This window comes from Lethenteron reissneri, chromosome 33, assembly GCF_015708825.2.
Source record: "Lethenteron reissneri isolate LAM-NWPU_2019-01 chromosome 33, ASM1570882v1, whole genome shotgun sequence".
Taxonomy (NCBI): domain Eukaryota; kingdom Metazoa; phylum Chordata; class Hyperoartia; order Petromyzontiformes; family Petromyzontidae; genus Lethenteron; species Lethenteron reissneri.
In genome coordinates, this window is record NC_083811.1 from 2,259,349 (window position 1) to 2,275,720 (window position 16,372).

Here is a 16,372-nt window from a genome sequence, read left to right on the forward strand (position 1 = left end):
AACTGTAAGAACATTTCCCATCATTATTGAGACCGATGGTCGCAAAACAACAAGCAAAATGCTTTGATCAGTACACAATGTTCCTTTTCAGCAGAACTCTATTAAAATATACTATTGGCTGTAATGTAATACATATGTATGGCTGTAATACAATAACTATATATGGAACATCAAATTAGTAACCCGTTTTTCCTGTTTACATTTTATCAAAATACTCTTGCTTATTATAAGCACTTGTTGCATATTGCCATGTGTCTATCTCAATAATTTACTGGTCAAGGTTTACCCCCATTCGATAAACAGAAAATACACAAGTAAAAATCTTGAGCAAAATTCAACGATATTGCGTTTAATTCTAGATTTGAAGCTTTCGTGACTGCAAGGATTCATATTCTTAGGTTTTTTCGGTAAAGTCACGTAGGTAAAAAATAAAAATTTATAAAAGTAAAATAAAATAAAAATCACGACGTTTCGGAGGCAACACCATCGTCCGTCTTCAGGTGGAACCGTCACAGCCACGACAGCTGTATCAAGTAAATGAGAGATTACAAGAGCTCTTATAATCTCTCAGAGCTCTTGTAATCTCTCATTTACTTGATACAGCTGTCGTGGCTGTGACGGTTCCACCTGAAGACGGAAGCTTGTGTTGCCTCCGAAACGTCGTGATTTTTATTTTATTTTACTTTTATTAATTTTTATTCTTTACCTACATGACTTGTACCGAAAAAGCCTAAGAATATGATATTGCGTTTGTTAAATACAATTGTTAGTTTATATTCTATAGTTATATCACAGTTCAGGAATATTGTCTACCATTAATGCATGGATTTAGTGAATTCCAAGGATAATCTTTGAACATTTTTGGAATAAGACCTCTTTTAGCTGTGAACTTATTGAACTTATTGTCCATGCTCTATGGACATTTGAACCTTATAGTACCCCGGCCCTCGCATAATGTCCGTGATGCAGTGATTTTGATTCTGTTGATGGTCGGCGATGTGGCAATCGACTCATCTCGACGAGCTGTACACTACGATGCACCATTATGGTGCGTACCGCGAGCGTTCAGGGTGTCAGCGCAATCGTCCTCGCTGCATTTCGACATCGTGGAGTAGCACTGATTTCGGATTGATTGGTACCCCAGTCGCGGAGTTGACGTACATCCCTGGAAAAAATAGTGTCCCAGAAGTAAAATATTTAATTGCCTCGGCAATTTTGTATTATTTGGTACCCCGGGGTAGCGCCATAAGGATCATATACTCTTTTCCCTAAATTTGAGTAGATTTTTCCTCGACCATATCAAAGAGTAATTATATTTTTTTATTTCAATTATCCCTAAGCAGGAGCCTTGTTAATAATGTTTAAGGTACATACATTATGTTAATGTAATGCAGTGCACATTTGGTGATTTGGCTTTCTACTGAGGTTACAATTACAATATACATCTGATAACGAAAGATGTTAGCATTCATGTGTATTGCCAGTGTTCATTGTGGCGCAGTATAATTTTGGTTTAAGATGGTACACACGCATCAATAGTTTGCTGGCATGTGTACAAAATAGGTGTAGTAGGTGAGTTAAAATTATTAAGAACACATGTTTAGACTGAGTCCTGTAAATGACTGCAGTAACCAGAAAGCGAATGTTTTTGGGGGCTCACCGTTTAAGTGCCACCTGGTGGTAAAACTGTAAAGAAGTAAAATCCGAGTGTAAAAACCCGTTTGTCAAGTTACATTTGACTGCACGTCTGCATGGAGACCAGTGCTGGGTGCTACCTGCCGGAATGGCATGCAGACACCACAAGGCCACTGTGGATGATTCCTGCAGAAGTCACAATTTCGCATTGGGGAATTTCAATACCAAAATCTATCTTCACTTGTTAAAAAGATTCTAACAGGAATTTTGCCGGAGAAAGAATAATCAAGATGCATTTTATTTTAATGGAGACAAAGTAAGGACAACTCTTTGGTTTTTTCGGTAAAGTCACGTAGGTAAAAACTAAAAATAAATATTTTAATTTAAAAAAATATTTAATTTTTTTACTTACTTGACTTTACCGAAAAAACCCAAAGAGTATGAATCCTTGCAGTCACGAAAACTTCAAATCTAGAACAAAGTATTGGCCATTGATATTAATATTTATTTTTGTGTATAGGAATTACCCAGTAGATTCATATTCATTTCAATGACTAGTTCTGAGTACAGTATATTAAAATGAATAGGGATTCTTTGACAGTCTAATAAACGTTCAGTAAAGAATCCTCATTTAATATCAATGGTGATTCCAGAAACCCATACTTGTTGTCTGAATGCTATGCCGGAATTAGTGAGGAATCGGGCCAGTTCCATAATTGTGATTGAAACATTAGTTAGGTTAAAACTTGATTTGAAGCTTTCGTGACTGCAGGAATTTGTCTCTATTATTTTACTTATTTTCTTTCTACTTGACTTTACCAAAAAAACCAAAGAGATTAGTTAGGTTATCAGTCATATGTTTATATGCCGATTCCAATCCCCATTGATGCTTCCTTCTTGCCTCAAGGCCAAGCTTGATTCCACTCAGCCTGCCCTCACACACTCTGACTGATCACCATTGAATTCCATATTCTGCCAGGCAATTTATAAACTTTAGAAAACAATCCAAATTATTTTTACAGATTAGCCTTTTAGGGGCTCTGTAGGGAAACCACCCATCCAACTTGATCCCTCAGTGCCATTTCGTCAGTGTAAAAAGTGTCTTCTAGGCGCATAATAATGTTTTTCATCCCCAAACGGGAGCTTTAATATCTGCGAGTAAGTAGAGGCACGTTGCCTTAAGTGGAACCCAAGTTGTCTCGTAGAGTAGTTTACAGGTCGTTAAGAGCACTTAACAATTTTTTTTACTGCCAGGAGTGGGTTATTCGCGTTACTGTACACTCCCTGGATGGCTGTAATTTTCTAGTGAAAAAATTTGAGCACCCGCTACTGTTTTTGACTTTTTCACAAACGTGTTTTGCAAGCGAGTATTGCACTGCGTGCGGAGGCCTCGCAACTTGGCGTGAAGAGAGATCAGACGCGACGGTCCGCAGGAACAGCCAGGAACGAGTGCATTCCCCCGCAAAATAGCGCTTCCTGAGAAATCGCGAATCCCCAAGTAATGCGGCAGCAGACGGGACCGCGCGGCGGTCGAGCGTCTCGTCTGCCGGGCCCCAAGGTGCCCACGATTGCTTGCGCCAGGGAGATGTGTCACCACCCTCCCCCCTCCAAGGTGCCGGTGAGACATAGGCGTCCTGGAACTGTCATGCGATCCCTGCTTGCGTCACCCAGGTGACTCGCACCAATACGGGGTAGAGTGCTGTGGAGGCTTCGAGAGTGGCCAGGAAAAGGCTCTGGGCAAGAGCGATTTCAAGAGAGCCAGGTCCAGGAGGAACCTGACTCCATAAGGGGAGTCGGGTCCAAGTCTCCAATAATTTCTAGACGGTTTAGGGCCATTAAACAGAAGAGGAGGCCACCATTATGGGCAGGTGTAGCCCTATGGGAGCTGCACCGTGTCCTGAACGCTGTCTTCAGCCTGCCTTTTTAATCATTGGCTGCGTGCTTGGAGCACCTGGTTACACGAAAAATGTTTTTTCTCTGTTGGTTATAACCTCCGCAAGGAGAGTTAGAGAGCTGCAGACCTTGATGGCATTTCCACCTTATTCTTTGGATCTTTTGGTAAAGTCACGTGGATCGGTTCAAATAAAATATTCTATCTACGTGAAAAAATCTTGACTTAAAGCTTTCGTGACTGCAGGAATTCACGTAGATATATATATTTTTTTTCTACGTGACATTACTGAAAGACCCAAAGAATATGAATTCCTGCAGTCATGAAAGCTTTAAGTCTGCATTTCCACCGTTCGCAATTATCATGAAGGATACGGCGATGCTGAGAACCTCCCCTCTGTTTATTCAAAAATTTCTGTCATAATTCAACGTGAAGCAGGAAATTGTACTTACATTTTTACCCCCAGCTCCTTTCTGTTTGCAGGCGAAGCTAGGCCACACAGGATTGACCTCGTAAGGGCACTAAAGTTCTACCTAGAGATATACAATTCCTGGAGGATGTTGAAACAACATTTTATTCTTTATGGTCAACTGAAGAGGGGGATTCCGATGTCAAATCAAAGGATCGCCGCCACCTGGGTGAAGGAATGCATCCAAGAGACTTACAGGCTAAAGGCCCAGGGCCAGACTAGCGGTTGTAACATTCATTCTATTAGGGCAATGGCCGTGTCATGGGCCGGTAGGGCAGGGGTGCCACTGGTAGAGATTTGCAAGGCAGCAGTGTGGAGCTTCCCGCATACCTTCACAAAACACTACCGCAGAGAGACGCCTTGGGGTCACGAAGAATGGCCGTTTTCAGCGGGGGTGTTGTGTCGGCGGTCGTACCCTAGTAGCAATACCCGAGAGTCATTCAGGGGTTGTGGAAAACCTTTCCCCCCCCCCCCCTTTTAGGGGTTCAATGGTGTCGGTGAACAACGTATGGACAAGCTAGATGTTAGTACTTACATTACAATCTGGTTTTCATAGGTGGTCACTGACACGCTCCGTTTCCCGGCCACCTTCCCCCTCCAAAAGGTTTTCCCTCTTAAAAAAAAAGGGAGGGGACGTGTGGGGGAGAATATGGTTGGCAATTTTTAATGGGTCCGAGATGGCCGTGTTCCACACATTTGGGCCAGCTGTTTCGTAGGGCCGCCTCGGTGGTGGGACGCCTGGTAAGCAGGAGGTCGTGGGTTCGATCTCGACCCAGACACCTGTATATGTGGAGTTTGCATGTTTCTCTCCCTGTGGTCGCGTAGATTTTTCTCCGGGTCGTCCGTTTTCCCCTCTGCATTTAAAATCAATATGCGTTAGATTATTTGTCTGCTATAAATGTTCACATGATGATAAGCCACTTAATTTAGCTATAATTTGTGGCCAGGTAGCTTCTTGAAAAGGGCTATATACCACAGTGGCCCCTACCTGGCAAGTTTTTTTTTTTATTAATCGGCTTTAATGCTTAGATGGGAAAATTGTCCAGTGTTTCTCACAGAGTTCTGAATTTTTGACATGACCCTCTGACACCTAGCTGTGGGATAGTTACGTCACTTACGAAATGACGCGGAGGGTCACATGAGACGGGCGGTTTCCCCTGCACAGCCCTCAGGGGCTGATCTGTCAAAATAGTTTGATTGATTCTTGAAGTTTCTGAATTGCCTGCCGCAGGATCGGTCAGACCGCGTCGGTGACCACCTGTGAAAGCCACGTTTAACGTGGCTTTCACAGGTGAAAGCCACGTTTAACGTGAGTACTAAAATGCAGTTTCGAATTGCCATTTCAGGGTAACTTATTAAAACCATTTACATTGTGTTGGTTTTCTCAGGAATCATTTGAACAGTGCAAGGTTCAGAGTTTTGTGTGTGCATTTGGTGTTTAATTTTGCAGGTGCATAGGTGTTCAAGGACAGTCAGCTGACTAGAATGTTAACTGATAAAAAAATGAGCTTTATCGTTTGTTTATTTATTTTAAATGTATTTTCAAACAGGGCTTGATTCACATCTTGGACAATTATACTTTGGTAACAATATGCCAAACTCTCCATTCCCAACATTGTGGAATATTACCAAATTTATGTTTTAGCTGCTGTGTAAATATGTGAATTTAGCCCATACCAGCATATGCATGGTTCACGCTTTGAGAGGATGGCGCTTTTGTAGTGACACATTTATTTATTGTAAATGATCATGTATTATTTTTTTGTACCCAATCAACTTCATGAGTCCTTTACATTTGTACTTGACACAAACTGTGCTAATGTACAAAAAATGTGAAATCGAATCGCAGCTTATTATCTGTCTGCGTCAGAAAAAGTATGGTTTTGTTTTGTTAGTCATGGCAGTTGTCAACACGTGAATTCATACCTGTTATGCCTGTCAACTCGATATAAGATTTTAGAGGTTGTGTTAGAAGTATTAATAATAGGAGTAAGACTTTATCTCACCAGATATAAAACCCATTGAGCCATCAAGGCCAGGATTCGTGAGTGATTGCCACCCACATTCCCCCCCCCCTCCTTTTCTTCCCAGTAGTGGCGCGTTTTTGCCTTTTTTTTCAGGCCAAACCTGCAGCCAGCGTTTAGCCCGACAGTAATGTAAAAAAAACTGCAACACATTTTATTTTACTAGGTAGGGCCTACTGAGCTATAATAGCTGGTATTTTTTTGGTTAGTTTATATACAGCTCTTTTGTTAATTTCTCTTAGACATAAAATGCCGGCCCGCCGGTCCAATGTTATTCTTAACAGTATGGACAAGAGACTCATGTTTTTGTACCAAGGTATAAAAACGCCTCGTATTTCCCTTCACTGTGGGGCCTACTACATTCCGCTGAGGCAGGAGGTGGAGCCTTCGTTGGCCAGATATGGGATGGAGGCGGGGCCTCAACCAAGTGGGCGAGAGCAGGGCTATCCCAGCACCACGGGGAAAACCCACCACGCACATGAATAGACCACCCAAGCCTTTGCTTTTGGTTCAGTGGCACCGTGCAAACAGAGGGGTCGGTGAAACAATACCAATTATTGTACTGAATTTCTACGCTCCCGCAGCTATATTTTCCTGACTTCGCTGACCAGTCGAATAATCCGCCACGACCCGCGGTGGTTGTGGGGAAGCCCTCATTCAGCAGTGGATTGACAACAGGGATTGATTGATGTTTATGAGTGGAAACGGTGCAATAGGAATTAATTAACTTGGGAAGATAAAATGTGGGGCACAATGTTTGTTAACGTCAAATACTGAGATTGAACAGGACAGGTTATGGATAGAAGGGATGATGGCCAATGGAATGGCAGCCTTAAGATGGAACATATGCAAGAGGATGACCCCAAATGGAGAAGGACCAATAACTTGGTTCATGTGCAGGATCATTATGGCATGTAGTTTGTGAAAGATGGTGATGTGGGGAGGGGGGTGGTGGTCTTCATTCAGCAGGGGATTAATCATGCTTGCTGATTATAACTAATATGCACTTGGCATTACAATCATAACACAAAATAACCACTTCCTTGATCATGTTTACACGGTATAGAATGTAATTTATGTATTCCTATTAGCTACATGGAAATATGCAGCATACATTGGCAGTACCTGTAAAAAGTATACTTGGCAAAATAGTTTTGTAATTTTTGTAAATAGCATTTTTAATTTGGTAGGAATTCATAGATTATAACCTTTGACATTTAAAATTTTAACATGATGAGCCATACACTTTTGTACATACATATAAAAAAAACATGCTGTATGATTACCTACTGTCTACGTAACATACAGTACCACACACAAAATATGAATCATTACGTTTTCAGGTAGGCATAACGTACAATATCGTAACATACCTTCAAAGATAAATGAATATTTCTCCTTACCTTCGGCACGGATGTGGTGAGCATTGTGGGTTGAGGCTGCCTCTCCTAAAAAAGTTGCTGTTCTGTGTCTGCGCTGGTAGGATGAGTGCGGGAGATGCCTCGCGGACTCCAGTGCGCTGTTAGTCTGCCACCCACTGGTGTGAGGAAAGCGCCGTGACGGAGCCGGCGAGAGCCACCCTCTTTTGCATTGACGGCACATGCCATGAAATGACGCACGCGCTGTTTACAGCCGCGCTGCACAGCGTTCCCGCTCGCCCGTTCTATTTTTAATTTCTCTCTCGGGCGGCCGTGTTATTCAAATGCAGCCCGGTTGCATTTGCTGCACGTGCGGGAATTTTTTTTGTTGCAATACGCATAATAATAAAAGCTAAAATGAAGAAGGGAATACTTTTTTTTTCCCCATTAATATTTTTCGTTGCAATGAACGTCATTTGCGGTTTGTGTGTGTGTGTGTTTTTTTTTAAGAATGGAAATGGGGGGTTTGGACATTCATTCTTTTATTTGGCGTGCTCATTGAGTGTGCCGCCTGACATGTTGTCTCGCTTGTCGGCGAGCTCATTGAGAAACGAGCCCTCGCGCAATCTCGCGTGCACAGTCTGCCGCCCTGTTCACCGCACCGCATGAGAGGGCTAAATGCGGCTCAAAGTGCATTAAGTAAATCATAGAGTGCGTGAGCATTGCATGCCCGTGCAATTAGCGACGGGAGTATTGAGGGTGGGAGGGATGTTTTTCCAATTTTAGAACGTAAAGAAAAAACATATTAAAATCTAAAATGTAAAGCTTTGTAAATTATATGGTATTACACAACTGAATCTCATGGCACAAGCCAGAATTTATTGGGGAGTGTTTGTTATTTTTTTTCAAAATTATTTGAACAATGTTGAATGTATGGAACAATATGACACCTTTTTTTTAAGGTACTGCAATGATCATTTCAGTCACTTTAATATTTAGGAGTTTGGCATTCATTTGCGATATGTTTTCCGCCCGGCCAGGCATTCATCCAGATTAGCGAGCCATGTGTTTGCATGCGGAAAGCCGGCTTCTGCAGCGCAACCATTCCCATTGGCCACGAGACTGCATGGCGTTAAGGATTAACATGCATGTGCGGATCAGTTAAGAGCAACCTCGCCAGTTCGTTACAGAGTAATGGAGCTAAAACAAGGGCAGAATAATCCCCCCCCTTTTTTTTTTTTTCCCCCCTGCGAGCATTACCTCACAACAGTGCGTCACATTGGTTGGCTCCAAAACGTTCAAGTCCCGGAGCTAAGAAAGGCTGCAATGTGATAAAACTTACGTAATCAAATAATAAAGCAAGTGTGCACTTATGTTTATATATATATAGAACTGGTTGTATTATTTGAATGCAAAATTTGCACAGCTTTCATTTTGGAATAAAAGCTTATTAAATGTTGCAGTACACCATGTAAAATGGCAGGGTGTTCTGTCCTGGCCTTTCTCAATTAAGCAAAAACGATCGGTGCAGAAGCTGCTAAATTTAGAACTCTGGCTAAAAGAAAAAAGAAAGTCACGTGGGATGGGCAGTGCGCATCGCTGTTTAGCCCCAGCTCACTGCTGTCAAAACAGACCATGCGTTTATGCATCGTGCAACCATTTCAGGGATTTGCGTCATTAATATTATCTCCGTGGGTAACTGGCCATTACAAAAGAGAGGCATTTTTTGGCCTGTAAATGCACATTCAGTGTATTATGTTGTTAATGCGTACCTGCGCATGAACAACGTAATAACTTCTGCATGACGCCACTCCAGAAATTAATTTAAGGGGACCGATTCAGCAGTGTGCTCGTGCGTGCGTGCGTGCATCGCTCTCAGGATTTTTTTTGTTGTTGCTGATAAAATGCGATGGCACGCTACAGGGCCAATGCAAAAAATGAACGGTTGCACGCACGGGAAAAAAACTCGCCACGCAAATAATATGTGCACACGCGCACGCTTTGCGGATACACATAGATGTTTGCTATAAAAAAAGAGATGTGCAAAATAATTTGAATGCAGCAGCAGCAGCGTGGCCCTGCCGAAACCAGAAGTGCGTGGGCGATGCCGCTGCAGTGGCAGCAGCAGCAGCAGCAGCAGCCGCAGTTGCCTTCTTTTTTTGTATGAACGCATTGGCTTGCGCAGGCACGTGCCGAGCTAGTGCGTCAGACCGATCCCTCCCTCAGGTGATCCTTGCTGAGCTAAAAACAGCATCGCCTTTCTGCCTGGGATCAATTCCAACCCAAGCGCTATATTTAGCCCTCGATTGAAATGGTAATATTTTTGGAGACGCTCGCTCACTCGCCCGTGCAACGAGCAGTCGTGCGTGTACGCTGCTTACACGGAGAATACCGAGGCAGAAAAAAACGTTAAATGCATACGAAGTCCTCCACCCTTATTACCATTGCTATTGTCATTTAAAAAAAAAAATACCATAAATTTAGGCCTCGACTATTTTTTGTTTACGCACAAGTGCACTGCTTCGTGGTTCCGGATGTGCGGAGATGTCCTGTCATTGTGACATTAACGCGTGTCATAGTTATGCCCCTATATATTTTTTTTGCACCGTGAATGCAATGTGCCTTTGGATAGCTGACGAGGAGGAGAGAGGAAAATAAATGTTCCGTGCGTGCTGATGCGGTGCAAGGGGCGTTCAAGCGAAGTACAGCTCGTATTCACCAGAGAGAAAGTCTGGGATAAAGTGTTTCTCAAAATAGCAGTGCCTTGCAACCGGTTTTTGCACCTAGTTATTTTTAGCTTGTGAAAGTGAATTGAGCAAAATATAATAATCATTAAACTAAATATATATCTCTTTCGATGTGTGTTTGTGTATGGATAGATTTTTTTGCATGCAACGATGTGCAGAATAAATGTACACTTTTTAATAACAAATCACTCATCAGCTTTCCCGAGCACACAAGTCCTATATTTGAGCATTGCACAACGTTGGTTCGGAATTATGGAGGGAATTTACACATCGGGTATATTTTAAGATGAAAGTACATATTCTGACATGTCATTGTAAGTGTCTGTATTGTATAAACGACTGTGTCATTTGGGGGTGGCGTGTATGTTCTTTGGCTTGACCTACGATCGGTGATTCACAAAATAATTTCTAGCAAAAATGTCCCAAACCTGCTGCACCGTGTGGTGACCAGGAGGTGGCAGTACAGAAAGCGAGTTCCTGAATCCAAGTTTGTCTTCCTTTGAACATTGTCCTCTGCGCGGATTCTCTGCTGATACTCTGAATTCCAGTTTAACACGTAGGCTTTCGCGGCCAATATTATCCGCGTAAATATAAATACTGGCGAAAAGTCGTGCTCAGATTGTAAATGTTGTGGCTTGGCTCTCCAACACACTGGTGTGCTGTACTAGTGACGAATTGGCCACGTTCTGTTTACGTGACAACCCTTACTAGTTGGCTGTGTGGCAGGTTTTAACGATACTTATATTTACGTGCTCTAACCCAAAACAATCCTCTTTTGGATAAATGCGTCATTAAACCTGCCACCACCCGACAGCCAATTAGTAAGGTTTATGACAAACCTTACTTTATGACTAACCTTACTAAGTGGCTGTGAGGTTTGTGACAAAGCTTACGAATTAGCTATGTCGGGTTGTGGTGGCTTTAACGACACATTTATATTTATGTAATCTAACTGAAAAACCTTTACTCCGCATTCCTTCCACGCACAAATACCCTTGAAATGAAGTCTTCCAAACATCCCATTGGAGGACCAGTGACAACTTTCTCACTCTATAATGGACAAAATAAAAGGTGTTTTGCTACTTTATGCAGATGCTCGTGAATAGCCTAGTGGCTAGTGCACTGTCTTAACGAGTCGGTGCATAGTTCAGATACCACGTTTGCAGAGAGAATTAGTTCACCTGCTGTGAAATGTGTTTTGGAGGTCCAGATAAATCGTGAGCAAGAGTGCACAGCTTCTGTACTTGCAACTATCTGCAGGAGATGGATTTGCAATCATGACAAGGTAGCTCTCGCATTTCTACTGGGACGAGGAGATAAACTGCCATGGAGATTGGTGGTCAAGTTTCCACCTATTTGGTTTATCCCAGAGTCTGATCAAAGCCATCATGCACGGGAACATCGTGGAAACAATTATTTTAAATGGCTGGCTGTTAGCCGTCAAGGGGAGAAAGTTGTAAAAAAAAAAGTTCAAATGTAAAAAATGCATCGCAGATGGGGAAACATTGCAAATTTGTTGATATTTTCCAGTCTAGTATTTTATTTTTCAGGTCGTTTTGTCGGGGGCGTGAAAACAGTCGAATGCAAAGGGGTTATTTGACAGAGAAATGCGTGCTAAAAATGTTTCCAAAGTGTGATTGCCCACCTGTATCCAAGGCTGACTGCTATACATCACTGCGTGATGCCCTTGACGTTCGTGCAAAGCCAGAGGTCAAAACTAAAAATGGTGCCATGACTTTATCCCTAATGCCACTCATCAAAGATGGATGTCCACAAAAGGCCTCCCTTTTGAGAGTTATCTCAGTCGGGTCCTAATTCGTCGTCGAAGATTTTAATGTAACGAATCTCAAAAATGCAATGCATATTATTCAGAATGTTGTACATAAGCCAGAATGTGCAAAATTTGGAACGTCGCATTGAACAATAGCGGAGACTGCTTTTGTCGTTGGTATATATGCTGCGAAAAAGAGTTTGGTGCCTGGATGTTGTTTTTGCAAAACTAAGACATGCAACTCGATCTGCAGAACATGATCGCACTGCTGTAATGTTAAACATGGACGATAAAGGTCCCGGTGTTCATTTGATAATCGGCACTAATGGGTTTTCTCTTTCATTTTTTGTCTTATCAGTTGTCACTGGAGCCACGGATGGAATTGGAAAGGCTTATGTGGAGCAGGTAAGGTGGCCTTGTGTCTCAAATGTTGTTGTGTCCCCTTTTTTTTATTCAGCAGCAGAGGAAGAATGTGAATTTGAAAGCATGCCCTTGTTTTATTCCCTTAATTTTTGTGTTGCCATGAAAACTTCAGATTCTTGCGTTTTTTTCCATGTGAATGGGTTGTATGTTCACCATGGACGTCGGCATGCAGTCTTTGCTTCCCGCGTTGATTTGTCACGCATGTTGTACTCTGTACGTGTTCAGTAAATTATCACCGTAAACCTACAACGTTTTTTTGTTTCAGTGAGTAATTATAAAGAAGTAGCATATGGTGACAGTTAGGTGACATTGCTCTGACTCCACATGAGGCTTAAATAGGTGATGTTAAAAGAGCTTCATTTTTCCAAATAATTTGGCTTGTTGAGAGAATAAAAAAAATTGCAGGCAAAATTACACAAAATAACTAATAAATCACTGTAAATATCTCATTTGTAAATAATTTTATGTGGATATTTTTTATTGGAGAACTATTTTTTATTCCGACGAATTCACGAAAATTAGATCGTAGAGCAAGGCCATTCTGAGCTTTCACGGAGCAGTGCTTAAGCGCAACAGTTTTGTGTACATATGTTGAACTTCTTTTGCACCGTATGTAGCCAACATTGATAATTATCGGAGGTGCAGTTCATGCTTAAAACCGATCTTCCTTTACGTCTCATAGTTTGGAGAGATGTTTTGTTTGGTTTTAACCATGGTGGGTGACCAGACTGTGATGTTAGAGTGCGTTGAACAAATGCTGCTTTCTACTCAATGTTTTTTAAAATTAAAATATACCTGTAAAATCCCTTGAAGTATAACATCCCATTGTTTGCAAGGGTATCCACGGTTTCAAATAACACATACATAGCAAACGCGCAATGACGTACATACAAACATAACAAATGTATGGCATGTTAAACTTATTACGTAGTCAACCGTGCTAATCTACAACTTATACAGTACACATTTTACGCAATATCAAATGCATTTACGCAGTGACAGGAACTAGACAGCCGATGCAGCGCGCACCAGTCGGGCGCACAGCACTCGTTTGTGTGTGTGTGTGTCTTCACGTGTGGGGGTCTGTGTGTGTGCGTGTGCAGCTAGCCCGTAAAGGCCTCTCCATCGTGCTTATCAGCCGGTCCCAGGAGAAGCTGGAACGAGTGGCGCAGGAAATCCGTAAGTCTGCTCGGACGCCCTCAAATCCCGTCGCGACTGCTCGCCTTATTCGCTTATGAGAAGGAGTACAGCGCGTATATGTGTATCACTGTGGGGTGCATTAAAATATATCCGTGCATCCTTTTGCCAAGAACGTAGGATGCGGTTGCTATAAACCAGGCATGGAAAATGAGTGCCACTTGGGCGCGCGCACACACGCACACAGCCGAGATCTTTCCACGTCAACCAAATATCGCCGCTCGCTCTGCGAGTTGAGATAAGGCGTGTTAAGTGCCGGTGTTAATTTGTTGATGGGGTAAGGTGGACTGCGTGTGATGCACAACAACTGGAGCTTGTCCCATTCTTCTCTCGGCAACACTAATGAGGGATTTGCCGTTTTGACGAGTGACGTCGCGGGTTAGAGCGTGCGGCTTGCAAGCAGGAGTCCTGGTTGGAGATGGAATCGACTCCTCATCCCACTGTGATTGATGGCATGAATGAGTACCGCTTTGTAAAATCACTGCTGGTGGTGGTGCTGAGGGGGCACGACGGTGGTGAGATGTTTACTCCGTTGCCTGGTCTACAGGAGGTCGTGGGTTCGATTCCGACCCTGACGATGCCTGTATATTTGGACTTTGCATGTTCTCTTTCTCTCCCCTTGGTCGCGTGTAATTATCTTTGGGTCCCCCAGTTCTTCCCTCCACATTTCTTAATGATAAGCCGCTTTCTTGAGCTATCATTGGTGGACCGGTCGCTTCTGAAAAAAATGCTATATAGCTTAGTGTTCCTTGCCTGGTAAAATAAAAAAGTTTAGTTTTTATTTTAGTTTGATCTATAGACTCGCCTCCGTAAAAAATTGGAATAAAAATCACGCGTAATTTTCATCACCACCTTAAATTGTGTCCTGCACAATTCAGCACAAATTTGACTTTGCTATTTTAAGAAAGACGTGAGGCTTCATTTTAATTGAAGCATTATTTTACGTGCGCGCTTGTGTACGAGTGTATAATTGTGTATTGTGAGGGCCAGCTAATCTGACTTGGAAGAGATTTGTGGTTGTTGTTTTGCAAGGTCATGAGTTCTAATAGCATTCAGGGTTGATTCATCTCAACACCTTCGGCTTCCCAACTACTTCAGGCGAAGCTGTCCTTAGGGTACACGGCGAATTGGGGTGACCGTTCCGGGCCCTGCACTTTGGGGGGCCCTGCGCTTCGATGTCACGGTGTCAGATGTAATACTTCCGGTTTAGTTAGAAGGCGCCGGGGCCCACACAACGTGATTTGGCCCGGGCCCTGCACCCCCCCCCCCTGCTCCCCACCCCCCCACTATGAATGGCCCTGGCACCAGGCTTGCAAAAATGAGTCAAGCATAACCCTGTGAAGATACACCACTGTGTAAAATAAACAGTCGTTTCTGTAAACAATGTAAATTGTCCCCTGTCACATGAATGTGGGAATTGTTACCACATGAATTTGGACTTGACAGAAATGAGCAAAGCGGAATTCTTCAGAGTATGTGTGTAACGATCCATCGATTCATCATTGTTGATTTATAAGCTGTCACGCATCAAATTACATGTGTAACAATCGATATTTTTTTTCATTCATATATGTTGTATGTGTGACCTATCCATCTACTAGAGGCCCTTACATTCACTAGCATGTTGAAAGTAAACAATTTATTCTTGAGTAAAAACCGTGATCCTGAATAATGACAAGTCATGGAATCGTGAGGGATGGGGAGGAAATCTCTGAACGCCGTACTCGAAAGCACTTGACATTTTGAATCGTGCGTCCGCCCCGCCATTTATTTTGCATCCACCATTCCTGCGTCTTTCACAATGTAGGGATGGCGGACATCTCATCGCAGACGTGGCAAGACTTTTAGCATCGTCGCTTATTTTTAAATACACCGCACACTCTTTCGCTCTAACGAGGCGGCACGGACAGTTGCGGAAAATACAACCGCGGCGTGACGGTCACGATCGCAGGCGTCGTTGATTCCCTCCGTCTAACGGCAAAATGAGCCGTGGACAAGAAGGCGTTTTTTTTCTCTTCTCAAGACGTGGATAAACGCGCGTGTACGCTAACGTGCGCGCCCACCCACACGCACGCCCATCCAGCCCTCCCTCGCAGTGACACGTGCACACGCCGCTGCTTGCAGCTTAAAGGAGGCGCGCGCTATTTTGAGTCACCCTGCATCTATTTAAAGCCGTGCGTGGGCAGACGTGAATCTGAAGCGCACACACGCGCACACAGATCTCGCGCCAAAAAAAAAGATCGCCCGTCTTTCGCTGTTGCATTTAGAACATATTTGTTTTGTGGGGATTATGTCCTGCCTTTTTGACTTGTGCTATTTCTGAAATCGGGCCACAAAGGTAAGGAGCTTTTTTGAAGGGAGTTTCCAGAAATAGCTGCACGACATCACGTGAAGATTCTTCGGCCCGTTTCTGTATTTTTACCCACGACTTGCTTATTTTTAGCTTTCTAATTCATTTCTGTATTCTCTTGTGCATTAATGTTTGGATGCCTGTATATATTTGTAACAAAGATCCCCAATATAGCCTTAACAGACTGTTGCGGCAAGTGCTGTTAGCGAGCACCTATGAAGGCTGGAACGGCACAAGAGGGGATGGGTGGCTAGCACCATGCCCAGCCATCTTTGTCTCTCTAGTGGTGATGTTTTACACACCGCACCAGGTACTCATTTCAGGTTGAGTCGACCTCGGGGAGACCCAGGTCCGGTACAGATAATTATCGCAACTGGTGTTGGCCGAGAGCGGAAATCGAACTCGGGCCGCCAGGTACGTAGCGCAGCGCACTAACCGCTACACTACCGCTCCCCATATATCTGCACACACACATGCGTACATCTTTGTTTCCTTATTAGTTTCGGA

General features: G+C 43.1%; 1 protein-coding gene and 1 long non-coding RNA gene across 4 annotated transcripts in view; one reads left to right on the forward strand and one right to left on the reverse strand.

The window, feature by feature from the left end:
- The window catches only part of LOC133350200 (uncharacterized), a 34,779-nt gene extending 27,234 nt beyond the window's left edge, over nucleotides 1-7,545 (reverse strand). For 2 of the 3 annotated variants that reach the window (XR_009756026.1, XR_009756025.1), the window contains exons 1-2: nucleotides 7,423-7,535; nucleotides 4,531-4,608 (exon numbers count right to left, since the gene is read on the reverse strand). This is a non-coding gene — a long non-coding RNA (uncharacterized LOC133350200). Of the gene's footprint in view, nucleotides 1-4,530; nucleotides 4,609-7,422 lie in introns of all 3 variants that reach the window. The other variant, XR_009756027.1, reaches the window with a different exon arrangement.
- The window catches only part of HSD17B12 (hydroxysteroid 17-beta dehydrogenase 12), a 35,534-nt gene that overhangs the window by 1,843 nt on the left and 17,319 nt on the right, over nucleotides 1-16,372 (forward strand). The window contains exons 2-3 of the mRNA XM_061564286.1: nucleotides 12,254-12,300; nucleotides 13,422-13,497. Of these exons, the coding sequence (XP_061420270.1) occupies nucleotides 12,254-12,300; nucleotides 13,422-13,497 (123 nt within the window). The remainder of the gene's footprint in view (nucleotides 1-12,253; nucleotides 12,301-13,421; nucleotides 13,498-16,372) is intronic.